At 39.2% G+C, this 27,875-nt stretch overlaps 2 protein-coding genes across 12 annotated transcripts; one reads left to right on the top strand and one right to left on the bottom strand.

The window, feature by feature from the left end:
- Positions 1-86: 86 nt before the first annotated feature.
- On the bottom strand, positions 87-10,075 carry LOC4347680 (pantothenate kinase 2-like). Its single transcript, NM_001422920.1, has 23 exons — positions 9,544-10,075; positions 8,808-9,020; positions 8,255-8,310; positions 7,549-7,665; positions 7,262-7,381; positions 7,078-7,172; positions 6,897-6,990; positions 6,545-6,676; positions 5,780-5,892; positions 5,467-5,659; positions 4,921-5,132; positions 4,261-4,302; positions 4,132-4,180; positions 3,557-3,639; positions 3,280-3,396; positions 3,126-3,189; positions 2,879-3,025; positions 2,596-2,748; positions 1,956-2,039; positions 1,681-1,875; positions 1,504-1,575; positions 470-620; positions 87-333 (listed from the first exon to the last, which is right to left on the bottom strand). The coding sequence occupies exons 1-22, from the start codon at positions 9,815-9,817 to the stop codon at positions 531-533; spliced, it is 2,715 nt and encodes a 904-aa protein (NP_001409849.1). The 5' UTR covers positions 9,818-10,075; the 3' UTR covers positions 87-333; positions 470-530.
- A 2,470-nt stretch (positions 10,076-12,545) lies between these two features.
- LOC4347679 (MYB-like transcription factor ODO1) lies at positions 12,546-23,044 on the top strand. Of its 11 annotated transcripts, none has more exons than XM_066304111.1 (12): positions 12,546-12,965; positions 13,070-13,261; positions 13,378-13,680; positions 14,293-14,443; positions 15,178-15,264; positions 16,136-16,223; positions 16,506-16,667; positions 17,165-17,678; positions 18,388-18,436; positions 18,516-18,677; positions 18,768-19,115; positions 22,045-23,044. In XM_066304111.1, exons 11-12 carry the CDS (start codon positions 18,853-18,855, stop codon positions 22,637-22,639), a joined length of 858 nt encoding a protein of 285 aa, XP_066160208.1. In that variant the 5' UTR covers positions 12,546-12,965; positions 13,070-13,261; positions 13,378-13,680; positions 14,293-14,443; positions 15,178-15,264; positions 16,136-16,223; positions 16,506-16,667; positions 17,165-17,678; positions 18,388-18,436; positions 18,516-18,677; positions 18,768-18,852; the 3' UTR covers positions 22,640-23,044. The 11 variants fall into 11 exon arrangements, with proteins under 11 accessions (XP_066160208.1, XP_066160203.1, XP_066160207.1 ...); XM_066304106.1 differs by having other exon boundaries at positions 13,378-14,097; XM_066304110.1 differs by adding an exon at positions 15,842-15,958 and having other exon boundaries at positions 13,378-14,443.
- Positions 23,045-27,875: the final 4,831 nt, after the last annotated feature.

Here is a 27,875-nt window from a genome sequence, read left to right as displayed (position 1 = left end):
TGTTGATTGTTATTTCTCAAACTTCGAGGATGCAACTTGCAAGCATATTGAATCCATGTTCTTCCAAATGCTGAATCCTCTTGTATGCTTTCTACAAATTCTTTAAAAACCTTTATTATGTCGCTACTCCATGTTCAGAAAAATTGTTTTGATAACAATATTCACAACAAGTCAACAACACTTCTTTGATTCTTTACCATCTAAAGGAGCATTTAGTACATTGAGAGGATCTTTTAGTTCTTATATAAGAAATTTGTTCTTATGGCTTTTTGCTTGGATATGTGACACTGCTAATACCATGACCCCACTGGTTACAGATTAAGTGAGATGTACCTGCAAATTACAGTAAAATGATAAAACTGGTAAGAACAAATTATTATCTAGGTTCTGCACAAATCGAAGTCGTCATTTCAGCAAACAATTTTAGTGCCATATAAGATAAAGTGATGTGCTGACAGTGTCACAGTACCTGTTATTAGCTGCTTCTGTGCTAGAGCAAACCAAATCCACGGCACATTCTTCCGCATTGTTCAAGGAACAGGTTCAAATTTACAGATGCAGTCATATATATTTCCATTGAAAAGTTTTTCTGCCAATCTCTGATTCTTGACCATCGCCAGCTGCAAATAAAGTCATTTTGTTAACCTTGTAAAAACACACAAGATTTAAGTATGACACCACAATTCAATTATTCAAAGATTTAATGTAGCCTTCTTATCAATCCCGAACATACTGACAAGTAAGGCAATAAATTTCCAGTTGGGTTCAACCCATAGATGCCAGAACCATTACTTCAAAAAGCAACTACGCTGTTAGACCTTAAAAGTTCTGTTTTAAAATATTTTTCCTTTTCCTCCTACTAAGCACTCCCCTTCCCCCATATTGTCCACTTCCGGACTTTCTTACTCTTATACCTCCACTCCCACACCATTGGTGTTGCTCCACCACCACCACTCTCTACCCAAATCTGGGCAGAGATTGGTGCTGGCATGCTGGGAGGTCGATTGAGGACTGAGGCGTGCAAGCAGGGCTCTGGCAGTGCAGTGGTCGCTAGCAAAGTGTCAGCATTCAGCAACGCAGTGGCTGTTGACCAAATGGTGCATATTTCATTCAAGGTTATTGTATTTTTCCTCTGATGGTTGCATTTGAGAATTGTCTCTATCGTAAGTACATCCCTACCATGGTCACACTCAGTGGTGGATGTACCACCTGGCGACCCCAGGCAGCTGCCCAGGCTCGTCAGCGGATAATCCACTAAAATTCCATGTAATTAGGAAAAATTGAGATATAATTTCGGTAATAAATACTAGCTATAGTGAAGTTTGCCCGGGCTCTAAAATAATTCTAGATCCGATACTGGTCACACTGTTGATTCAACATTTTTTTCCAAGATATTCAGTACAATAATTACAGCAGAGTTACTTTGTACTGGTATTTAGCCAAGGGAATGACAAGTTTGTAATTGTGCGCATCAATAAATCAGCTGTTTGCAGAAACAAGTACCTTCAGAGTATCGCACTTAAAACGGGCATTGAGGTTGGTATGCAGAGATCGCCCCATGCCCTCTAAGATTAACTGCACAACATTTAAAACAACAACCGATATATCAAACCACATAACTTTCCAATTTATTTTACATGAGAAAATGCATTCAGTTCAAAGAGCTACAGTCTATCTTACCAAATCTGCATCTTTCGCTGCAGCAGCAAGTTCTGAGCTAACCTGCCGGAAATCAATACACGGACTGCCACATCCATTCTCAACAACCATAAGGGGAACTGATACTGGTTCATCTTTCAGATCATCTTGGATGCCAGCCATGGCATCAAAGATCAATCCACCTGCCTCTGCAGCTTTCCGAAGTATACCACAATGCTGTAGTACATTACAAGCAACAACAGAACTTAAGATAACAATAGGATGGACAAGAAAATAGAATTTATATTCATTTGTACCTTCGCAGCTTCAGCCACAATTCCTGGAAGCTCATTAGCGGTAACATCATTCAAAGCAGGCAATGAATTTGCAACCAAAACCACCTACAAAATCAACATTTTGTTACCAGCTCAAGTCAACTGTATGGATATCAGATCTGATACAATTAAACTCAAATAATATTAAAATGGACTATAATAAAGGTGTGTGATTTTTTTTTTACATTTAATAGTTGGATGCGTGAAAATGATATGTACATTTGTCTCGAAAACCACTTTCATAATATTACAATTTTATTGGGTTATACAAATATACTAAAATAGAAATTAGTGGTCAACTTTGCATCTTGGAAACCATGTCAATGTCTAAAACGACATGTTTATAAACGGAAGGAATATTTCACAGGGCCGGTAAAATTTATAAGTCATCTCAATTCTAGGTTATAAAGGACAATCTCCCAATCTATCATTCACTGTACTTTGATGTGCAGGAACACAGGAATGTTAATTAAATACATTGTTAATATCCAAACTTTCCTGTTTCCATGATTAAATCTCTTGAAACAGCATCATGTCTGTTACCTATAATTTGAACACAAATGTGCATAAAGATAACAAAAGGGCGACTTGTCTTTAGCTTATTGTTTTTCTTAACTTATACCTCAGTTCCATTGCGTAATAATTCCCGTGCTAAAGGAATCATTCCAAGGACCACATCAGCACCCGAGTTATCAACAAAAAGCAGTGCTCTTTTGTATGGTTGGCCCTTCTTATCAGCAAGCATTCTCTTTTTAAACATATCAAAGTCATCAATCTGAAATAAGAGACAAAAATATAAACACAGCAAAGCAATTATAAAAAAGAAGTTTGCAAGTAATTTGAAACTTTGGGTAAATCTTGCAGTACAAATATAACATTTAAAAGGTCAGAATTGGAATACTTGCCCGCCAAGGACGTTGCATCTTCTTGCGGCTCATGCGATAAATTTCTATTATAGTTCCCTTGTGATAAAGGTCCACACAAGCTCGAGAGCCCCAATCAAATATGTTTGCAGCAAGGACACCCTCGATTAGTGCAAGCAATCTAGCTTCCTGAAAACATAGTTGCACAACAACAAATATTCAGATCAATTCTGTTGGGTGCTGAGCTAAGCAGAATGACGCCTGAATGACAAGCCCTGCTATCTCCTACCTCATTCATACTATCAAGTTCCATCAGAAGATCAGGTAAAACAGCCAGTGAAGCTTCATTTTCCCTTCACACACAATTAAAACCGTAAGATTAGATAAAAGCACATGAACACATGAACGTACACACATAAAGAGCGAGAAAGACAGGAACTAACCTTTGCTTAATGCTAACATATGCATCGACAAACTGGAATTCTCTCAGGCATTCTTCTCTCAGCTCCAACAGGTTGGCTAAACCAAACTTCCCATAAGCAGCAGGCTCCTCCATCAACCTAAACTTAACCAAAAGAGTTAGGAAGCTAAGTGACATAGTGTAATGAGTTTTACAATATCAATCTTTACAGACTAACAGATTATCAATGCTCGATTTTGAATGAAGAAAACTGAAATATACTCCGTACTAACTAATGTCATGTAATGGCAACTGCGTACCTTGCCAAATGAGCAGAAAAAGCATGTGCGAATGCGTCACCCCTCCTTTTGGCATCATCAGTCCCACCTTCACTAGCAACCGCCTACCAACAATAACATGCGCACATTAGTACAAAAAAGAACATTTTTCACACATTCACAAGAGGAATTGAGGTGGAGATTCCAACATAAACAGTTACTTGTGTATTCATAAATTGCTAACAAATAAATTATAACGTATAATATTGATTGACCTGTTACTAGTTATAATGCCAAATTTTCTTAATAAGAAATGTTGAGTTTGTGGGAACATTTGAGTGAGTATAATCATTCTTAGGTGTAAACCAACAAAAGCAATAAAAAAAATACTGCAAACTGGTGGCATGTTATTGGGGCTTGTATTTAGCTATAACTTATGAGGACCCAATGGGACATTGTTTTAGGAACAGGATGAGATAGGTAGCAGCACACATGCACACTCATATGGAGGGAGGGGAGCATGAAAAAAATAATTATCACTAAGCCATATTGTCAAAGAAAACTCTGGTGTCTTATCTCGTAAGTTATACAAGGTTATTGCAAGAAGTACACCATACCTTGTCCACAAGGTCAGGCAAATGGTCTGACAAAATCTTGAACCAGTACCTGGCATTGTACATCTCAGATATCATCAAATGATTCAATTCCTACAAGATATCTAGAAATAGGGGAAGCAGAAATAATACTTGTACTCATTCAGGTCGAGATCAATCGTGTTTGGTTCATACCTGCAATACAGATAATATATTACAACTTACGCATGATCTAAAATTGAGCTGCACATGGCAATTGTTCCATCAGACCATCAGCAAGCTTATGCACAATAAAACCACTTGTCCTCAAGCAATTTTGGCATGTATATGTAGGATAAAAATGCTTTAAATAAGTTGATCCACAATGTCAGAAAAAAGGTATAGAACTATAGATAGACTACTATTGTTTTAATTGGTAAATACAGTAAGAGCTGCTTAGGTGATTCGGTGAAAGAGCTCATATTTCTTAACCCTGAGCTAACACAAGATGATTCTTAAGTTCAAATCAAGACCTCTGTTTGGCTGGGGTGCAGTGCAGCTCTTTATATTAAAAAAAATGGAGACTGCAATTTCAAATATTTAGATAATATGCTAAAGTATCTCAATTACTTCTGCCTAAAAATGTTTTGAGAAGTGATGACTTTGATGCTTTCTTTAGCTTTTTGAGGCAAATTACCCATTATTCACCCAACCTTTTGGACCTTTTACAGTACCAAAAGTGTGCCTCCAGCTTCCATAATGAATTTACTGCAGGTACCCTTATATTTCAAAATTGCAATAATTGTTATAGAGAACTGGATGACTGTGGCTTACATCTTTGGATCTTCTAACAGCGGAAATACATCCAATGTGGGTACAAGATGGAGAACACCAACATTCAGAGCTGCACTTGCATCTGACCGCAAAATGTCTCCCTTGGCGGTAGGCCTCTCAAAACCTCCCATACCTGTTGTCACAGGAAATCCAACAGGTACGGGTGCTGTAATCTGAGTACCCTTCTGCACAAACTTCTCCATCCATGATATCTGGGAAGAAGTACAGTTCCACATGATTATTAATCTAGCAGCCATACATGATGAATAGATCAAACAGAATAACAGGGAGCCAGAGAATGTTAACCACGAGCCAAGAGTAACAACAGGTGGAAAAGATTTCAACTCATCCCAGCAGCTGTTTATAGGGGGGAAAAAGAAGTCCAAGAGTGTGCGTTTCAGTTCATGTGTTCATTTTAGTTGGATGAGTGTGGTTTCCATTTCAATGTGGACTTCTTTCAAGCAATAAATTTGTTCTAAAACAACTAAAACCCCAATGACCAACAAAACCATTAAGGTTACCATGATCAAGAGTAGATGTACTTGCCTTCTCATTGAGATCCCCAAGAGGAGGCCCATGAATTTTTCCACCAACATATGGAGCACCCATTGGGAAGCGTTCAACCAAGTGATGTATTCTCAAGTCATCAAGACCATGCTTCTCATAACTCATAAATGCACCAAGTGCTCCTAGAAAACCCTCGTGACGCAGAAACATGGCTTTTGCCTCTCCTTTTGACCTTTACAAATATATAGCATACGTTGGTTTCTTGAACAGAACTTGTGGAGGAAACTGTTTTCAAAATAAGCTAAGCTACTGTCGAGCAACATAAAAACAAGAACCTATATGGAAGTTTTACCAAAAATTTACAGCGAAAGAAATTGTGTCCATAGTGTAGGCATGACCACGAATGAAGAATCCACCAAAAAATATCCTCTTAAGTCCATATCGGAGTGCGTTAAGATAGGAAATCTACAAACCAAAACAATTGAATTAGCTTCAATGGAAAGAGGCAAAAAAGTTGGAAAAAGCAGTAAAATAAACGAGAGAATTAACATCACAATTGATACAGCCACTGATAAAATTCAATGGGCCTGTAAATCCTTTGGCTAAATATATTTTTGAAAAATCAGTACACCATAAACTCAACCCGGAACATGGAAGACAAATTAACACCAGCTTTGAGCACATTATGCTATTAGCCTACATCCTACAATAGGTAACAACACACATTATCCTAAATCACTACCTTGAGCCATAGGAAGTGATAATAGACCCTTAACACCAAAACCCATTGTTTAGAATTGTCATCTAATATCATCTTTGGCAGTATTACTACCCAGACTCATTTTTTCCAACCCTACTGACACCTATACCACCTTTTTTTTCCATTAAAGAACACAACATAACAAAATACAAGTAAAAAAATTATGTTCTTCTATTGATTTTCTTTTTCAGATAAGATTACTGTTGTTTGTGTGGAATTAGACTCACCGCTACAATATTTGGACCACTTTTTCAAACTTCCAAATTTATAAAAGAAATGGTAAATGTGCATCTCTATGGAAAAATTCTGATGAAGATTGGGCCACTTGTATCAAATAGTTATCATTATTTGTCATACCTGACCAATGTTATAAGAAATCATCCGCAGCAGAGAGAGTGAAATATCCTCTGGTCTATAATCTGACAGTTCCTTGTCATCTGAAATTGTCTTCCCAAAACTAGAGGCAATTGTTGATGCTGAAAGGCCAATCTGCCATAAAGAAGAAGCACGCAGCAATTAGTAAGAAAGAAGAATTGGGCACTTGAAGGACCTCTATTCTGAAGTTTCTGACACATCGTGAGTTGTGCAAGTACCAAGTCTGACTAGCAGATTTTAACAATTTATAGTTTCAAACATAGGTCTACATTGTGTGATAACTTTATGGAACATGAAATGTTAACAAGACGGTTTCCATCATCGGTGCTATTACCTTGGAGTAGTCCAGACCACCATATATATCTCCAACAAGCATGTCGATTGTGCTGTTGTCTCCACGCTGGCTCAGCTCTAGTAACTCATCGAAACTGAAAGAAAATCATACTTTTAGGAGTTCTCAAACTTCTCAGATCTCAACAGAAATGTATGATGTCCATGAGCAGAAGAAGAAATACCTCTTGCACTTTGTCATTAACCTCCCCAAACCCCAGTATGTACCACCACCAACATTTGTTCCACTTACTCGTTGAAACTTTCCATGCCCATCAACCTTCAAAAACGACGACCAACAAAATCCAGCAAACCAAAAAAAGAAGTCCAATCCAAAAAAGATATTTAAAAAAAAAAACTGCAAGGTACCTTGATTATGCTAACACCAGACCCCACATTAACAAGAAGGAATGGAAACAGATCATTCTGGTCAATCTGCACGTATTCCTTTTGGCCATCCATGTGCGTAAAGGCTTCATGGCGTATAGACTGAAAACACATAAGTCTTACTAATGTAATTTAATTTTTTGAATGTGAACAATCTTCAGATAAATTTGAAATATGACTTACTGCCTTAGTCCATTACATAGATCATATAGAATATAAAACTGAATAGTCTCAACCTAAATAGGGTAGGGTAACTCAGAGATAGAAACCTTCAGCAAAAAATTTGCTCCAGCTACAAGGCAGTCCATTTCATCTTCCTTTTCAAGACTGACTCCCAATCTCTCCTTGAAGAGATCAGCATATTTGAATGCTCCACCACCTGTTGCCTTTCCACAAAATATCATAGTCAACTAAAATATATAACTTTAATGCCATCAAGATAATGATAACTCAGTCAGTATTTTGTACATGAAAACATCAGTACGCAGTCTGTTCCTGATAAGTGGGGGAAAAAGACTTTGCTTCTATGAGATACAGTCATTATGACACAAGAGTTAATCTTGGGAAATGGGAAGGAAGACATTCTTGTCTGTTTACTACAGGTTGGTCTATAGTGTAATGACTGTTATTCACCAAAATCATAGGTGGAAACCATCTACAACAACACCTACAAGGTAGGATTGAGAATAATGGATTGCTAGCCAAATATTCAAGTGCTATACAAGAGCTAATCTTGGGGAAATGGGAAGGAAGGTATTCTTGTCATGGTTTACTACAAGTTGTTCTACAGCGTTATGATTGTTATTCACCAAAACCATAGGTTGAAATCATCTACACCAACAACACAAGGTAGATTGAGAATAATGGATTGCTATCCAAATATTCAAGTGCTAATGAACAATAACAAACATTAATCGAAACATTGACCAAACAAACTTTCATAAACCTAAAGGGTGCTGTCTCATTATTTGTCACCTTGATTACAATGTTGTCAGGCTGAGCTCCTGAGCGCCACGAAGGTGAATCAACCCCTGCAGCAAAAAAGTTCTACTCAATGCTAAGAAAGTGCAGGCCAACGGCCTAGACTAACAAAACCTTAGGAAACCATGTGGACAAAAATGTGATGATCACAGTTTAAGTATCAAATTCAGCCAAACTCTAGCAAATTAGACAGCTGGTAAACTTCCAGAATGGACAGGACAATGAAGAATGTGAAAAAACATGAAATGAACAAACTCAAGTATGCCATCATAATAAAGATATTCAGGGCACAATTCAGCCAAACACAGAAGATAATGGCCAACTTGAAATTGCTAATATAAATGCATGTGATAAAAGTAAATTAGTAACTCTAGCAACTATCTACATATTCTCAAATCCCTGTTCATAATGTGGTAAACATCAATCTATGACCACCAAAGCAATTTGCAGTATTAAAATAACATTAGTACACAAAATTTGTGGACAATCCAAACCCCAAAACATAAATGATTTCGATTTTTAACAATACAAAGAAATGGTTGCATACCGCCACGATGTAGTTGTTTGGAAGAAATGAAGTCTAAACATTCATTTAGCTTCCCAGTCTCAAACTTGACAAAGTGGAGCCTCCCTCCAAGAACAGGATAGCTCCTCCTGCCACCATTTAACATCCCAAGTCTCCTCTTCGTAGATAGCTTACGCTTGTCCTCACTGGAGTGCTCCGCATGCCGAGAAAAATATACCAGTTTTATAAGAGAACCTAGAGAAAATATACAGTTCAGTACTTAGTAAACAAATTTGCATGAAATTTGGGAACCAAGAAGAGAATAAGAGATTGTAGCTCTCATTTTGGATTGCTAGCCAAAAATGGAGCTTCTGAACAATAAAACTAATCACCACATTCGTCATTACTAGTTCAGAAACCAACGTCACAAATCCAGAGTTTACTTAATAATCCAAAGTTATTGGTGAGATCAACTAGCAACAGCACACATAAGGTGTCCATAACGTTTAGTAGCGAGCACACACAGCATGCAAATGCAAGTACAACAGCATTACGACCAACTGCTAGCTTGTTCACACTGATATTAGAGAGAGAATCCATCAAGCATTTGATTCTAAGCTTCCATGCACTTAACTATCTCCCGTGCACTCTACACTAACTACTTCCGCCAGATGACTTGATGCTACTGAGCTGATTCGAACGAGGAACGGAAGGTGCCAACCCGAAATCAGTCGGAAACGGGGGGAGTGTGAGCTAGCTCCGCCACGAACGTACGTACCACCGATGTCGAGGGCGAGGTGGGAGATGTCGTCGGACTGGTTAGGCAGCAGGATGGTCGGGTTGCGGTCCTCCAGGTTGCCGTGGATCGCCGCGCCGCTGAGGTCCAGCTGCGGCCGCGAGCCCGATCGGGGCAGCATCGCCGCGGGCGCCTGCGTCGCCGCCGCACCACCACCACCACCCTTCCCCTCTCCCGCCTCCCCCACCGCCTCGTGCTTCACGCCCCCTCCCCCTCCCTCGTCCAGGATCGGGTCGCTATTATTGTTGGCCGCCATTTTCGGTCAAGTGAATGCGGTGGAGCCGCCACCAACCGCCCACCTGCCCGCGCCTCTGCCGCCGCGACCGCGCGCGTGGTGATGGTGGCGGGCGGCTAGGCGGCTACCGCCTCGGGGGAGATCGAAAAGCGCCAAAAACGCGAGAACAAAATCGGAATCCGGTGGCGCGCGCGGCGGAATCGTTGGGCGGATGGAGCTCGATCCCGGGGGGTGGGTGGGCGGCGGGGATGAGCCGATGAGGGGATTTGTGGCTTATGGTTTTGGCCTTTTGGGAGGTTGGGATTTTTTTCTCTCTCTTTCGGTGCCTCTCCTCTCTCGCTGAACGGCTGGAGCCTGGAGACGATGGGTGGAAAAGTCAAATTTTGACCTTTTTGGCCTTTAGTGTATCAGGTGGGCCCCGACTGCAGTGGTTGCTCACTGTGTAGTCAAAGTCTAAGGTTCAGTTCTATACTCCAAATCTAAAATTCAATTTTGTTGTTTTCCGTTACTACGTTTCTACAATTTTTTACAGAAAATTTGTATATAGAAGTTGTTTAAAAGAATTAAATAAATCAATTTTTCATGTTTACAATAATTAATATCTAATTAATCATATGCTAATGAGCTTTTCTCGTTTCATGTGGATCGTAAATATTCTCCTCTCCTGATCCCGTAAGATCTGAATACGTGTAAGCATTGAGCTTGTAATTGCTCGTAAGTCCCACAAAGACTTGATCCAGACCAGGATCCCCTGTAGTCAATTGTACCGCGCCTTTATCACTAATATGTGTGCTCGGATATCATTGGACCCATATGTCAGTGATAAAAGCATGATGCAGTCGACTGCATAGTATTTCAATCCACTTGATCCCTATTCATTCTAGGTTTCTAATAAAATTTATCGGTGGTAAAAAAAGAACAATGTGATTCTTATTAATAGAAAAATAGTATTGTTACGTGATGAATAAGTGATACTAAATGGATAAATTTTCACGACTTGTAACCCAAGAGTAAGTAAGAGGCTAGAAATCAACTAATTTCTATAACGTTTGAATGTTATAAATCAAGATTTTTTTTATAGATATCTGATCTTCTTTGAAGAGATTATGACAGTTACCCCTTTTCTCAAAATCTTTAACGCCCTATTTCTTTCAGCTTAAGATTATTATAATTTAGATTATTAAGCCAGATTACTATAAGCTAGATTGTTACCTAAATGAGCTTATCAGATTATAATAAGCTGGGCTTCAGATTATAATAAGCTACTTTAATAATTTGTCTGTTTATTTCAGCTTACTCTCAATAATCTGGATTATAATAATATCAAGCTGAAAGAAACAGGGCCTACCTCTCCTATACAATATATCTTTTCACCCAAATTTTGAGCTTTTGGAGAACTTTGACAATTACAGTTTCTCTACAAATCTTTAACCCTCTGAGACTGAAATTATCTAACTTCTCACCCAACTTTTGAGGTTTGGTAGTTGTGGAATCTAAATAGTGAATGGAAAGCTAGATTGCCAAAAGTTGAGAATCACAACTTTTTCTAAATTTTCACCAACTGCTTTTTATAATCTCAAGCCCCCTTAAACATAGCTATATTATTTCTTTTCAGTGACCCCCAAGACCAAAGATTAAATTTTAATCCATTGCCTCCGAGAAATGAAGTCTATGGTTTAGAAAAACATTCCTGTGCAAAAGAGCAATGTCGGACCATTGATACGAGCGAGGAACAATCCATTTATGATTCTCTAGTTGAAAGGGTATAGTCAGATTATGAACATTTTAGCTTGCACTTTGCACTGATGGAACAATAATAGTTTGTCACTAAGAGCATATGACATATTTTATTTCTTACCGTTTCAAAATGTCAAGAACAAAATCAAATCACAAAGGTTATCATGTCAATTCATTTACTTAGGTGTATAGAAAGATGCATGCATTCATTTGGTTGATAGTACAAGATCGTACAACATGATTAGTGGATTAGGCTGAAGGTGATAGTACATGATCTTACAACATTATTTGTGTCGCACGGTCGTGAATTCTCTTGTCACATCCGTTCAACTAAACATAAGGCCGGTCATCCATTGAACTGAACCGAACTATCTCAACTCATCCTACTTTAATTATCCAGATATAGATATTGACCACACAAATTAATTGCAGCTTTTGCAAAACTTAAAAATGAAGGCGCAAAGAAGATATGGGTTAAACTCAAGTATTATGTGCTTGTTTGGATCATTGCCAATCCAAACGTTACCAAATTATTTGGCAACGACAAGATCTAACATACCAAAACTTTGGCAAAGAATAGTTGTTTTGCACATTGTTATAACGTTTTAGTTATGTATATATCTTATTTGTTTTTCTCACTAACATTTTAAACATGCCAAATTTTGGGTACCAAATTAGATGAAAACTTAACACATTGGTATTGCCTCTGTTTTTATAGCTAAGAAGAACAACAAACCAAACATGCCTCGAGGGAGTTTATGTCAGCGTTGATTATAGACAAATACTTTCCCGTCCCAAAGTACAACTATTTATATTCATTTTATTTAAGAGATTAAAGTTACGATAAGAATTGTTGTGATTGATTGAGATGAGAAAATAGGATTAAGAGATGAGTGGAAAAGTAGTTGTATTTCCAGATAAGTTTGAATTATGAGTAACTCTAGTTTGGAGTGCATAGCCAAACAAAACAAATTTCAAATCATTTATCCAGACCATCGAATCCTTGCCCATCGTACGGTCCAGATTCCACAAAAGTACAAACTGCAGTTGGACCCATGGGCCAGCGCCACCGAGCCACCGCCGCCGGTCTCACCGCTCGCCGGCTCGCCGTCTCGCCTTCCAGCCATCGCCGCCGCTCCGGCGACAGCCCCTTCGCCTCCGCACTCACCATTCCCGCTTCTACGGCGTGCCATAGCGCCGCCGACGCGGGGGGACTCGCGGCAGTGCCTCTCCTCCAGACGACCAGACCAAACGCGTGGCGGCGGCGCCGTGGAAGGCACGGTGGAGACGTGAGCAACAGTGCCCTCCCGTCTTCCTCCTCACTCACCTCGCGTCCCTTGCCCCCACGGGGTCGGTGATCACAGCGCCAAGACGAGAGCAAAATTCTCATCCGGGAGGGACGCATCGGGGAGGGGACAGGTCACAGGTTGAGGTAACCTGAAGAACCCTTCCCCCGCACTCGATCCCTCGCGTTGCCTCGCGATTTCGCGATCTGGAAGGATGCATCTCACCTCACGTTCGCGGTTGGAATCACAGGTTGCAATCGGGGGGCGCTCGTGCGCGGGGCAGCATTTTGGGTTCACTGTCGCGTCCATCCCCATGCTGTTCCCCCCTTCAGGCGCAGCAGCCGCGTGGAAGGTCGCTCGCTGGTGGCCACGGGGGAATCCCCTGATGCGAGGTCGTCGTCATGGAGACATCCGCTGCTGGTCAGTTCTGTTCCTCACCAAGGTACATCTTCTCTGGCCTTGCTGTTCTTGACTTCTTTCAGATTGTGTCAGTGTTGTTGCGTCCTCTACTGTGGTTGCAAGCTTGCAACCTGCCTGACGCAGTCTGGTCTCTTGTAGGCGGAGCAAGCTGGACCAACCCGATTAATTGGCTCGTGTAGAATTAACTTGACAATTTGACTGACATGGATGATAGCCATAGTGGTGTCCCATTTAAGCCAAATTATTGGTTAGGACAGGGCCAAGTAAGGTTTTGGGTGTTTTATGAGTGAGATCTGACCTGGCTGGGTTTAGATCATCCTCTTTTAGTTCGAACGCCCAACAGGCAACAACAAAGGCGTGATGTAGCAGCATATAGGAACTACTAATAAGCAAACTAACAAGTTCAGATGATAACGGCGATTGGCTAATTTTGGACCCACGGTATGTAGTCATTGCTTGAGAAATCGAACTTACTCGGCCCCAAAATCCTGGACATTAGTTTAAGATCTTATGGTCTAAGCGTCGTGGAATGACATACGATGCTTGATTGAAAAGGAAGATATGAATCCACTCGGTCTTGCTAGCTACCAATGATTTCCTAGATCCCAATATCCTGTGGCAGTGAAATTAATTGGTCATATATACATACATATATATATTTCTACTGTATCATCGTACAACTTGCAGGGGTAGTTAGAACTCGTGGTAAATTATTCCATTGTCTCATCATCGTAGCTTGTTGTTTTGAAAGAGTTAGCCTAGTTAGATTAGAACCTTTCTGGATATAACTTCTCACCATTCATGGTCATATTTCAGAATCAAACCCCATGAAGGCATAGGAGTAGTGCGCCAACTTCTGTATGATTCCTGCAGAGACAAATGAATTGAATTGTTCCAATAGAATACACTCTGTCTGTCAAAGAAAAATACTCATGAATAATTTAGTAGGCACTAGAAGTTACATTTTCCTGGCAGTTCAATATTCCAGTTGATTGCTGCAGTCTGTGCCTTTACGTGAACTTGCGATAAGTCACTAAGTCTGTGCCTTTATAGGGATGTCTTACTGAGGGAACCTGTATTCAAGATGCAAGAAGCTAGGAGTGGAGAACTAGATGAAACTTGACCTTTTCCTACCTAATCCATTACGCTATAATCAAACTCAGATTGGATTACGCGTTTTCCAGCTGCAAAGTTGATAATCCAGGTTGTTATTCAGTGGATTTAGCTGATTGGAAATGTCGGACCTGTTTCAATTATATTTGTTGAATTTTTCTAACTGATCATGAACTGAATCCGTTTGGTCCGATATTAACCTGAAGCTTTAGGAAATTGCTGTACTTAGCTGCTCGATATTGTATTTTAATCTTATTACTCTTGTTGGTAAGTACATAAGCACTAGATAGTAGTTGCTGCTATGTTATCCATATGAGCATATACATTGACTGGCAGAACCTTCTAGAGTTGTAGGGATTAAACCCCTGACAATTGAGAGCATGAACGTAATATGGTTTGAAATTCAAAAGATAGGACTGAACATATTTTTATATAACATGGTTCAGGAAATTAGTTACATGAAGACACCTCGTTAAAGTACAGTTTTTCCTTTCAAATGACCGCTGAAAATAAAACAGTAAAATACGTATGTTAAAAGACACGAATATTAGGGAAGGACATAATGTCAAATAATTAGAAGAGGTGAAGCTTCGAACCCAGGTCGTCTAGCCCACCATCTTGTGACGCTAGCCGGAAGACCCCGGGGTGTTTTTCAAAAAAAAAAAAAAACTGTGTTAAAGTACAGTTTTTCCTGTCAAGTGACCACTGAAAATAGAACAGTATTATCAATTGATTATTGCCTTTCATTCATGCAATCAACATAGATGTGGGGTTGCAAGGAATTAAACATATTTGAAATGCACACCTTGCTTGTCTATGTCTTAGATCTTGTGGTGTAAGTCTTGGAAGACAGGATGGAATTGACCTACCACCTAGAAGAATCTCATTCTTATAGTGCCATCAGTACTGAAAGTAATGTTTCCTTCTCATTATTCTTTTTTGTAAATTTGATTGTGCACCACATGTAAAAATGCATGATGATATTGGCCGGTTATTCATGCTCTTAAGTTTGTTGTCTTTACCCTTCAAAAGAGTATGCAGTAGGATCGTCAATCTTAAATTCAAAATGGAAAATCTCGTTCAGATTTCCAGTGCTTCATTATCTCTGCGAATCACTAGTTTGTGTTAAAATTGCTAATTTATTATATATAATTCTATATTATTAAAGGGTGTCTCACTCTGCCACTCTCTGTTTGCTTCTTCTGTTCCTTGGGTGAAATTTTGAATTTTAGTCATTAGTCTGGACAAGTGGAAACTCTCATGTCTCTATTTTTTTCCCACAAACACTCATCTGTCTATTTGATTTACATTTGGTATATTCATATTTTCACTATGCTCAAGTACCTTTCTCATACTAAGAGGTCCACTGTTATTCATTGACTACGGATCTTGACAAAGCAAATTTATACACTGTATAGTCTACGCAGGCTAATCCAGCAAAACCCATATTATATGGTGGCAAAATAACACTGTTTCTTTCTCACTCCAGATCAGTTCTATTAGCTGAAAGAATCTATTAAAACGTCCATCAATGCAAATAGCATTCTAGCAGTCCAGCATTTCATTGCCAACATCAGATACCTTATTACCATTAGTATCTAAATAGGTTCGTATCCTACACAAGATTACATATTCCTGGGATTTGCCAAGATATGATTTAGACTAGCTCATGATCTGCCACATTAGTTGACACATTTGGCACAAAATATTTGTTGAGAGTTAATTCCCACTTCAATTTTCTGAAGCGCAGAACACTGATTTGACGTTACTTTTTTTGTTACAGAGAACGGTCATTTCATTACCTTGTCGGAGAATCAGTTATATACCTGCAGATGGTTACTTTTGTCTGTTGACGTCATTCCTGAGCAGAAGTGAGTTTTAGTACCCTCGTTTATGTTGTTTGGAAACAATTTCAGAGTACAAAACTCGGAGTTCATCTCAGTGGGCAAACATGGTGCAGCTCAAAATTGTTCTAATATGTGGAACTACTGCACCTTGTTATAGACTAACGAATTATTCTGTAATGAACAATCTTTTATATTCCTTGATGGAATATTGTAGCTGAAAACTACTTATTATTGGGTACGATCTCATTTTTTTCAGGTATTGTTTCTCTCTGGGACCTAACATCATTTTTTTTTTGATACTGACAGATAAGCACATGGATGTCTGGCATTGGTTGGATTGCCAATTTTAGGATGTCAATTAGTACTACAGTATGCAGGTTCTATGGAGGTGTTCGCTAAGTATGGCTGATATGTCACCTTGTTTCTCCGTGGTTCTTCGCACCTTCCAACTTCGCATCAAGTAAATTTGTAAGTAGAAGCTAGTAAAAGATAATCATAAAATAGACTCCTGCCGACTTAGCAGGCATTGGTAGCACTATTTTTCAACCACACCGCACCAGTATCCGCCATGTTCATGATTCTGAAATACTGAACCTGATCATGAATGAGCTCCCTGTCTTCTTGTTTTTGGTTTGTGCCCTTAATAATGTAGTTGAATAATAAAACTGGTCTTAAGGAATTCCAGTGCTCATTATTGACAAGCAGTGCTGAAGTGCACTTAGAAACTAGATCTGTACTTGTAAATGGTGACCCGCCTTTTCAGTAGCATTAGCTGTTGCAGATGACCGGCCCATCTCTACATATTCATTCAATCATTCTTCAGTTTGCTGGAATAGCATAGCTGAAGTAGTGAAACCTAACCACCTAAGAATTCATTTAACAGTTCCCTACAGTTTTACAGTATTTCATGGATCGTCTGGCTATCTTTGCACCTTATCTTACGTCGTTTCTTGATACTGACACAGGAACAACGGTTGGCCGGCTGTCTTGCCTGTTAATTACAGCAAGTCAATCAGTCAGTAACTACAGGCCGGAGGAAGGTGACACTCTGACGGATCGTATCGGTATGGCTGACACGAGACGTCTGGCTGCAGCTGTGGTTCGTCGAGTCTTCTTTCCCGGGCCAGAGGTCGCCGTCGTACAAAGCATGTACCCGTTCCGGCCATCTGGACACACGGCTGAGCGAGGTTGCTTGCTCATGGCGACCGTCTACGACGTCGACGACGATGCCACTTGCTCCGAGGAGGTTGGCTGGGCTGCATGCTGAGCGCTGCGAGTTGCAGGCTTGCATTGCATCTACCACTTTGCATGCCTGTTCTGCCGGGGCCGTGGTTTTTTGTGGCTGACGGAATGGTTGATGGGATCATTGCGTAAGGGCGCAACCACGGCAAGGTGGGCGGGCAGGCAGACATGCAACCGTGGGGAACGGAAGTGGCAAAGCCTTCAGCGACACCGGACTGTAGCTTTTGTGTGGTGGAGGTACGTTATTGCTGATGTTTACACTTACCCTCTGAAAAAGGAAATCTTAATTTGCAGCGCGCGGATGCAGCAGCTTATTGAAGCAGAGGTAAACGATTGATCTACCATCCAACATGCCTTGAGATTGATGCAAAATTAAGAAAATAAAATAATATTATCTCCGTCCCAAAATATAATAAGTTTTAACCATTTACACAGCTATTAAAGGAGGAGTAAAGGTTGTGTGGTGGTATAGCCTATAGGTCTGGATTAGTTGGACGATAATATAACTAAGGATAGTTCAGTAATAAAAATCACCTTTTACTATGTTGTTATATTTGAGAAAAAAATTCTAAGAAGTTACGGAAGGAGGATTAGTGTAATAATAATTTAATCGATCTTTCAAGGGGCATTCTCGGTAGCTTACAGATTATGGATTATTGTGAGCATGTTTACTTAGTTTACTAGTATTTCTAAACGGTATGAGTTTTATAGAAACTTTTTCCATCAATATTTCAGAGAACTATTTTTAATCAATAGTTTATTTTTTTATTATGTTGAATAATTACCATAAAAATCATTTTCATCCATCGATAACGCACCAAAGTTAACGTGCAAGCTCTGTAGCATCATCTGGAAAGTCACTTTTTCCCTTACTCAAGAGTGCGTGAGAGCTTGAGACTGTACCAATGTATCTTGACATATTGATCTCTTACTCTTTCTTTCTCAGGAGAGCGTCGATCGAGGAACAGTCTCCAGGCCGGGCGGGGTGCATGCAGGTGTGCGACACAAGCCGCAAACTACTCCTTGAGCCCTCTACACGTATCAAAATCTCTTCTTTTTTTTGTGTGTGTGCAGCACTGCAAGTGGTGGTGGTGTTTAGCCTTGTGGGCGCAGCTAAGTCAGCGAGCTGCCTCCGTCGCCGCCGTCGCCATCACCGGAGATTAAAAAGAGCTTGGAGCAGGAGGGCCTAGCTATATATACGCCCTTCCACCCGCACGCTCCGGTTGCAGTTGCGAGGCACTTGTCACGCCCCCACCCCCTTTGCTTTGATGCACGCCTAGCTAATCAATTAACTTAACCTGCCTCGCCTCTGCCTATTCGAAACAGCAGCGGCTCCAGCTCGCCGTGGTCGACTTTCCCGGCGGCGATCACCGGCAGCGGAGGAGGAGCAGTACGTGTGTATATATAAAGGATGGGGAGGCAGCCGTGCTGCGACAAGCTGGGGGTGAAGAGGGGGCCGTGGACGGCGGAGGAGGACAAGAAGCTGATGAGCTTCATCCTGACCAACGGCCATTGCTGCTGGCGCGCCGTGCCGAAGCTCGCCGGGCTGCTCCGCTGCGGCAAGAGCTGCCGCCTCCGGTGGACAAACTACCTCCGCCCCGACCTCAAGCGCGGCCTCCTCACCGACGCCGAGGAGCAGCTCGTCATCGACCTCCACGCCAAGCTCGGCAACAGGTACCCCCTTCTCCATGCATATACACACACCTACGTTACTTGCTCTACCTCGTCTAGCCCACACACGCAAATGCATGCATACAAACGCTAATAGATTTTTCATGCATATGCACTGTGCCATCTTAAACCATATAGGATTTTCTTTTGCCGGGTAACCATATAGGATTTTGATGTGGATAGAGCTGGATTAACTCTCTATACAAATAGGAGTAGATCATTAAAAAGCTCAGTAGTACTAGCAGTTTGATAGCGGTAATAACTAACACCGTATAGTAATTTAATAAGGTCCAAGAAATTGAGAGAACTACTACTAGTACTGTATGTTAGCTACCTGCATGCCCATTATTTGATACGAAGACGACTGACGACATGTGTGGCTGTCATCAATGTGTGAGGTCGCAAAGCCACCAAATTACAGTACTTTGACAATGAAGCTCATAGGTCGTCAATCACTCATGTGAACTAATTAAATAAGTGTATATAGCGCTTACATGTACGTGACATCACGGTCACGTAGGTACGTAAACCTTCATCACTACTACTACTGCTGTCATACGCAAGCTAGCAGACTTGTCTCCATGTGTACTACGTCGCCAAGAAAGTATCTTACCCAGTATACGATGAAGTAATTAATCCCATGGATTAGCGCGTAGGTACGTTCCTTGTCAACACACAGGATCAAACGTACGAATTACTGTCCACTGGTTGGTAAAACCATGGAAGAAAACTCCCTAATGTAACCATCACAGGTTAGCAGCCAAATTAAGGGTAGACTCTGGCCTCTAACTCGCATGCATTTCATGTCGCTGTCTAAGGTGTGGATTACTTGTTTCTTGCTTTGAAGGAGACAAAACATAGCTTGGAATATTTAGCAGTAGCACATAGTAACCCTACTTGCACGAGAAATCCATTTAAGAAACGAGACTTTCTACACTGGTGAAGGCCGGCCAGTCAGAATCTAGAACTTTCGATCGCCATGCATAGATATAACGTGGAGAAGACAGAATGGAAAACCTTATCTAGAATCACACTATTTTCTATCTATCTTTGTTTTGTATGATCCAAACCAAACACGAGGTTAGCACGTATGCATTTTCTTTATAGCAAAAGTTAATTATATGCCAGCTATCTGATAGGAAAAACTAGAAGTGTGCAAAACGACGATAATTGTAGTTGCGCACTGTTGACCTAGCTAGCTTGCTTTTGTTAATTTAAACCCAAAGAACAATATTGTAAGCCCAACAGTTAATTTAAACCCAAAGAACAATATTGTAAAGAAAATACAAGTGACTGGCCGCTTGCAATTCATTCATTGTTTAGATTCTTTATTAGAAGAATCTGATGAGTTATATATTAGATAGTAGAAGCTATTTATTGGAGTTTGAACAGCACTTGATTCCATCATGTAATGCTCTTAAGAAAAATTAAGCACACAATTCTTCAATCAACTAAAATGGAAATTTAATAAATAATCTAATTTGGAGCAAAAAAATAATAATATAATTACTTCCAGATTTGTAAAGTTTTTTTTTAAAAAAGATAGCACCACACTGGTAGGAGAAGCATATGACATGCTGGTGACCTATTGCCATAGTACGAGGAAACATCAAACAACACATGCGTGTATTAGTTTCTCAATGATGGAGGGGAGATGTACAAGATTAGCCAAGTATGAACATGCTTAATTGTGGTCCCTGTTATGGAGAATTAATTAAGTGCCTACTTTTACTTTTGGCAGAAGATAGCTAATTTTTGTGCAAATCACTGTCGTACCAACTGATACCGATATTTTGAAAAAAAATGTAGAAGAAACAAAAGGACTGTACTACACAATGAGATCCACAATATTTTCTTTCTCCAAATTTAATGTTACTTATTTATTGTTTTGATTTTTTTATGTCAACACTGAATTAATTATGGGTTTACACATATTAGATATGCTCCTTGTAAACTAGAGAGTAGCATAAAAGCCTTTCTATGACAGCTCTTAGACACAACCGCTGAACTCTATATCCTTAGCTGTTATATGGTGTCCAAGTGGCATACAATTTCGTAGCCATGGAAAATAGTCTCGCAGAAGAACATTGGAAATTTCTTGTTTCACTTTCTTGATGTGCATTCTAGAGCGCTGGCTCCCACTAGCTTGATTTCTGTGGCTAAGAGAACCCTACACGTTGATTCAGAAATAGAAAGCATCCTCTTAGGTCCAGTTGCCTCATTGGAAAATGGAAGAAAGCTTTTTAAAAAGTACACTACCAACCCCTTTGTTGTTTTGTCACTCTTAATTAAAAGGCTACTCCTTAGATAGCTTAAAGAAACAAATGAGATAGAGATGGGTTGTGATCTCTAGTTAATTGAGAGTTGCGCTTCAAATCAGTAAAATATTTCTATTTGCTTATGAAAGTGGTGGCATGTTTTCACGGCTATGTAAAAACTTGCATAAGAAATGCTCCTAGGCAGTAAATTATGGAGAAAGTAAAGTTTGGTCAGTCATCATACTTCCATGTCTCCCTCAAACTCTAATGATTAACAGAACAGGCATCTGCACCATTTATTCCATGGTGTAGAAATGGTAATTCCATGCGGTTTCAATGTTTCATCAGCAAGCCGGGGTACCTGCGAAAATGATTGACAAGGATGAATTGCTTTTTTTATTTCTATCTATCTTTTAGAAATATAATTAAAAGTGAATGCATAGCGCACCCGGCTGAAATCACCAACTGGTTTCTCCATCCAAATTAACTACTGTTACGAAATTGACATTATTCCTTTTTTTTCAGTCGTGTGCTACGTAAACATTCCCATCAGTAAATAATTTTCATTCTTACTTAAGCATGCACGTATGCATGATGTCTCCGTGAGAATTACTACTAGTACAAACTTAATCACTACTACTTTTCTATTGTTGATGTTAATTGTGTCTATGCAGATGGTCCAAGATTGCTGCCAAGCTACCGGGCAGGACGGACAACGAGATCAAGAACCACTGGAACACGCACATCAAGAAGAAGCTCATCAAGATGGGCATCGACCCGGTGACGCACGAGCCCCTCGACCGGAAGCAGGAGAGCCCGGCCACCACCTCGCAGTCCACCGTCACGGCGGAGTCGTCCAAGTCCGGCGAGGCGACCAGGCAGCAAAGCCGGCAGCTTGACGACGCCGTCGTCAGGGACATGTCCGTGTCTGCCGGTGGCGACAGCCCGCCGGAGTCGAGCACTAACACCGCCAGCACCGCCGGTGGCAGTAGCAGCAGCAGCAGTAGCCATCACCAGGACCCTCTGGTGAAGTGGCTGCTGGAAGAGGACCTGCTGCCCACCGGTGACGAGCCATGGCTCAATTTCACGGCCAGCAACGACGTCGACGAGTTCAGTAGCATCGCCGCCACCGGCGCCACGCCGGCGCTGCCGTGGGACGTCGGCATGACGACGGACTGGCTGCTCGACTACCAAGATTTTGGGATGGGAGACTCGAGCTTGGTGGTCGATGCCTCCATGGTCAACAGCTCAAATGGGTCCAACTTCTAGCTAGAAGATGTCAGCAGCTTACTTAATTGTGTTGCTATCAGTGTAGATAATCAAGTGAAGTGTATAATTAATAAAAGCATCAAGATTGTGAAAGCAGCTAGGCATGGCCGGCCAAGATCGGAGGGTGATCACAAGTCGAGGCCTTTGCTCTTCGGAAAACCAATCAACGGTTGGGATTGATGCATTTGAGAGAGGGTATGCGTAGATGGTGCATGTTGTTGTGTATTTTCCCCTTGAGATTGATTCGGGGGTTTGTGCCATTAACTAGAAGTGTTATTACTTCTCAAATGGAGATACTTAGATCTTTGTTTTTTTTTTGGAGAGATAGAACTATTTGTTGGTGTAGTACCTATACATGTTTTCAATAAAAGATGTGGGTGGGTAATGTACAATAATATTAGCTCACTAGTTTGTGTATATATACAATGGTGTATGTGCTGCTAATGAGTTCAGATATTGTAGGGTACATTCTTATGTGCAAAGCATGCACGTGTGTTGCTTACTTTACTTAATTAGTGAATCTATTTTTTAGAACATTTCTCTGTGAAGAGTTGGTGAGGTTTTAGTAGTTATATTATAACCTGTTAATTAATCACTTGCATGATGGTTATTTATCTGTTTCTTAATGATAGTTATTAACGATTGAGTAGGTAGCTAGGTATCCCTAATTCAACGGTGCAGTTGAGTTGGACAAATAAAGTTACATATATACTACGGCACTAGTTGATGAAGACAACATTTTTTATTCTATAGTTTTGACAAACTTGTTTGCCAGAAAAAGGAGTGAAAGGGGTAAACGAAAAGGAAAGCAAGCAACCCAAAGAACACAAAGTGAAAAGGTAAAAATAAAAGGATTTTTTTTGAACTTAAAAATAAAAGGATTTGGCTCGATGTGATATGCAAAATTTCTGAGAGATGTGCTATGGATTTTTACCGGAGATGTGAGAGCTGAAAAGATCATAGAGAAGATGCACGACAGTGAGATCGACACCCTATAGAGTCGAAGGAGACAAAAGGTATATTTGCCACTATATAAATATTTACTCCCTTTGGTCGTCAATATATTACTCACAACATTATGTTCGCTCTACGGCTTATATTGAAAAAAAATAAATGATACAACAAAAAATAATTTGTGCATAAAACTAAAGCCAATACTGAAAAATAAACTATGAAAAAAAACCTAAAAATCAAATCTAAAATTAAGTTTCATAATTTAAATTTTGGCTATTGTCTGACAAAACAAGCAAACGATAGAGGGGTAGCTAGCTTCTTAACTAGCGTGATGTAGAACATTCTCGCTAGATTTTTGACACAAAATTTAATGATAGAAAGATGCATAGACCCACAACAATTCAAGATATTTCACGTTCCAATTAAGCAAGACCAAGACTTGCCTTGAGCAGCAACTTCAGTCTTCAGAAACTGCTGAAAGATATCAATGAGAGACGATGACTGATGAACATAATATCAGCAGCAACATGTGGCCCTCTAATCCTTCAGTTTACTGCATATAATATCCTATCGTCATGTCCATTTTTTGCAAGAAAGAAACAAATGTAGAAATGTTCGCTGAAAATTAGATCCACGGCATGCAATACGTGCATATGCAGCAAAACGACGTGTAATTAATCTGAAGATATGGCTGTCGTCTGTCCATCTGAAGTTGGCAATGGCAAGCCTTAATTTGCATGGAAGAAAAAAAATGCTAATGATGACAAGTAAGCCATGTTAATTAGCTACTAGATAGCTTCTCTAATCTCTAATCCTCTCTCTTTGGAGTTGACGTCTACACAAGCTAGCTGGAGTAGATGATACGTACGTGATCTTCAATTCTTAGCAAGAAACAAACGTGTAAACTCGCTGCAAGTTTCTTTTCTGCTAATCCCAGCTGATTGATGATCCAGTGAAACAAAATTGAAACCCAATCATCTTGTGACTGATTCTTCTCTATAAGCAAAATCGTCAGTATAGTATATTATTTAAGTGATGATTGTTAGAATGTTCTGCAGAAGAAAGAAGCATATCAGTCGATGTCTTTCGTAAGCATTGTGCTTGTAACTGTAACAACCAAATAATCATCTTTAGTGTTACTACCTCTTTTTTTTAATATACGACACCGTTCGTTTTTTACAAATGTTTGACCATTCGTTTTATTTAAAATTTTTATGCAAATATAAAAAAAATAAGTCATACGTAATGAACATTTAACGATAAATCAAGGCATAATGAAATAAATAATAATTACATATTTTTTTTAAATAAGATGAATATTCAAACTTATAAAAAATCAATGATGTTATATATTAAAATACGGAGGGAGTAATAATTGTGAACTTTTTTTTGACGGGTCTACGGCAACATTACACTAAGCATAATTTCACAATCAGTGACATTTGAAATGCTTCAGAAGGATCCAAAGTAAGATTTAATCAGTAACTTGGATGTTGCCTTAATGAATTGATGGAGAATTAACTAAGAACGAAGAGTAGAAACTTGCCAGCTCTAATAAATTATGGCGATAGTTACAACTGCAATATAAGAAGTCCTAGTATTGTACTATTTTGACAGTTTAGTCTTTTAGAAAATTTCTGAAGCTTCTCTCCATAAATACTCTACATAAATGAGACCTCAAATGCAGTAGTATAGACTAAGGCCTTATTTAGATCACCTGTTAAAATTTTTCACCCAATCACATCGAATATTTGGACACATGAATGCATGGAGTATTAAATATAAACGAAAAAATGACTAATTACACAGATTGCGTGTAAATTGCGAGACGAATCTTTTAAACCTAATTGCTCCATGATCTGACAATGTGGTGCTACAGTAAACATTTGCTAATGACGGATTATTAGGCTTAATAAATTCGTCTCACAGTTTACAGGAGGATTTTGTAATTTGTTTTGTTATTAGTCTATGTTTAATACTTTAAATATGTATCCGTATATCCGATGTGACACACTAAAACTTTACACCTCTGATCTAAACACAGCCTAAAAGTATGCGGATGATTTTCTTTTGTAGTAGTTAGAGACCACATAAGAACACACCAAGACCATTGACCTTTGTACGACAAGTTGCACTCATAACTAAAGTCAATTTTGTAACCAAATGACTCTTTCATGTTTTGAAGGTTCAGAACATAGTCATACGGATGGATGGACCAGTAAGCTTTGGTACTATATATTTATTACTGGCTAGATATAAAATGTTGTAACACTTTTCTTTCAGAGTTTGTTTATGGCCTTTATCTGTTTTTTTTTTCTTTATGTTAGAGGATATATTCGCGGGATCATTCATTTGCCTCATCATCCGTTTAGAGGGTCGAAGAGCGGCAATTGCAGTCATACCAACTTCGCAAGTGACAGTCTCTTTTAAGTTAATCTGCAAATCCAACAGCCAGCCTGTTGATTTCCAACTAATACTGTGACATGTACTTGCTTGTATCTTCTGCAGAACAAGCCAAAAGGATATACCAAAAATGAACATTTACCTGCATCTTATCCATCTTCCCTTCTGACTTAACTAGGGCTAGTTTGGAGCAACTGTCCTTATTTTTTAAAGTCACTCTTAGAAGTCTATTAATTATTAATTTATTATGTTCAGCAAATCAGACTCGAGCTAAATAAATATATTCTAACTCATCCAACAATTGCCCTATGACATTTCAACACATGTCTTTTTTTAGAACATTCAACACATGTCTTTGAATGCAGTAATACGACCACTTCCAATTTGTTCAAGGAGAAGGCATCTACTTCCTCCATCCACGGATATATACACTTTTAGGAGTTTAAAATTAAACTTAAGGTGATATTCACTAGAAATTTACTTGATTAAAAAAAATCGTGCCTAGCAATACATCTGTAAATATAGATAATCATGAACAGTGGCCGGTTGGATTGGGAAGTAGTATGCTAGAAATAAAAACAAATGAACGAACCGTACTAGATCGTGACAATTTCATTAATTAAATATAGAGTAAATTTTACAAAACTACATATACTTTGATCAAACTGTCGTAGAACTACATATTTAAAGATATGTATCACAAAACTACAGATTTAGCACCAAACTTATCACAAACTATAGATTTAAAACATCATATCACAAAACTATAGATTTAGTTTAGAGTTTATATCTTAGCACTATTGGTGTTATAGAAGTTGTAGTTTTTGTGATAAAAGTGACGTTAAATCTGTAGTTTTTTTATATCATACCTTAAATCTGTAATTTTATATAAAAAAATTATGATGTTAAATCTGTAGTTTTGTGATACATGTTATTAAAAATTTGTAGTTTTGTGATAGATTGATTAAACTACTTCAAGTTTTATGAAATTTACTTTTAAATATAATAAGAGAAAAAGAAGAGTTGTATACGTGTGAAAGAGAACTATAAAAAAAGTAGAACAAAGCTAAAGAATAAGCTCCGAAACCTTTCAAAAAAAAAAAGCTCCGAAGTCGTTTTGCTCATGCTAGGTCCTAGGTTATACAGTCCAATCGTTTCGCTTATTCGGTGAATAAGCCAAACGGCATATTTGCAAATAAAAAATAAGTTGTGAATAAAACCTTTATATACGTGTTCTTAACTATCTAAAAAGCAAAGGCTGAAAAATAAATTTCGATAAAAAAACCCAAAATCAACTTCAAATTTAAGATTTAAATTTTAAATTTTAGTTGATAAGTATAAGCCTTAGCAAAAAGATGAGGATGTTAGTCTCCTTGATTTTGGCAACCTATTAGCTATTGCCAAGAGCCCCTTGCGTTAAAACACTCTATGTTTTTTCTCCTTCCATATTTCCTATACTGTTAGTAGGATGAGAGCGCGGACCCTTTTTTTAATATACCTTGGCCAGTAGCACCACTAGTGGACCATCATTGTTGTGTTTTCACGTTGTCAGCTTGAGTTGCTCACATGAGTTTCTCCTTGTGTATATGACGAGGTGAAAAGAATGTTTCTACTTTCCAGGGTGTATCGGCAAAGCGGGTAGCAAGGTTTCTAAATGATCGTGTTAATGAAGCCGAGGAACTGCGCTTTATAGGTGGATCGGTCCAGTACTCTCCGTAACTCGTGAGCTTTCAAGTGATTCCATCCATTTTGTTGGCGTTGGTGGTGAATTGTAAATTTTAAACGTTAGAAATGTTTATACCTCTACTTCTTGAAAACAAAGTCATTCTCTACTATCTCAAGGTGCTTAAGCGTCCGTACATGAAAAGTAACAACTTTT

This window comes from Oryza sativa, chromosome 9 (genome assembly GCF_034140825.1).
Source record: "Oryza sativa Japonica Group chromosome 9, ASM3414082v1".
Taxonomy (NCBI): Eukaryota; Viridiplantae; Streptophyta; class Magnoliopsida; order Poales; family Poaceae; genus Oryza; species Oryza sativa.
The sequence above is the reverse complement of the archived record's forward strand: the minus strand, read 5'-3'. Positions and strand labels throughout refer to the sequence as shown.

Coding starts and splice junctions, on each gene's coding strand:
- LOC4347679 (XM_066304111.1), top strand. CDS start 18,853: ATGGGGAGGCAGCCGTGCTGCGACAAGCTGGGGGTGAAGAGGGGGCCG. Junction 19,116..22,044: donor CACGCCAAGCTCGGCAACAG/GTACCCCCTTCT, acceptor GTGTCTATGCAG/ATGGTCCAAGATTGCTGCCA.
- LOC4347680 (NM_001422920.1), bottom strand. CDS start 9,817: ATGGCGGCCAACAATAATAGCGACCCGATCCTGGACGAGGGAGGGGGA. Junction 3,190..3,279: donor TATGTTAGCATTAAGCAAAG/GTTAGTTCCTGT, acceptor TTGTGTGTGAAG/GGAAAATGAAGCTTCACTGG. Junction 1,876..1,955: donor TTGTGGCTGAAGCTGCGAAG/GTACAAATGAAT, acceptor AATGTACTACAG/CATTGTGGTATACTTCGGAA.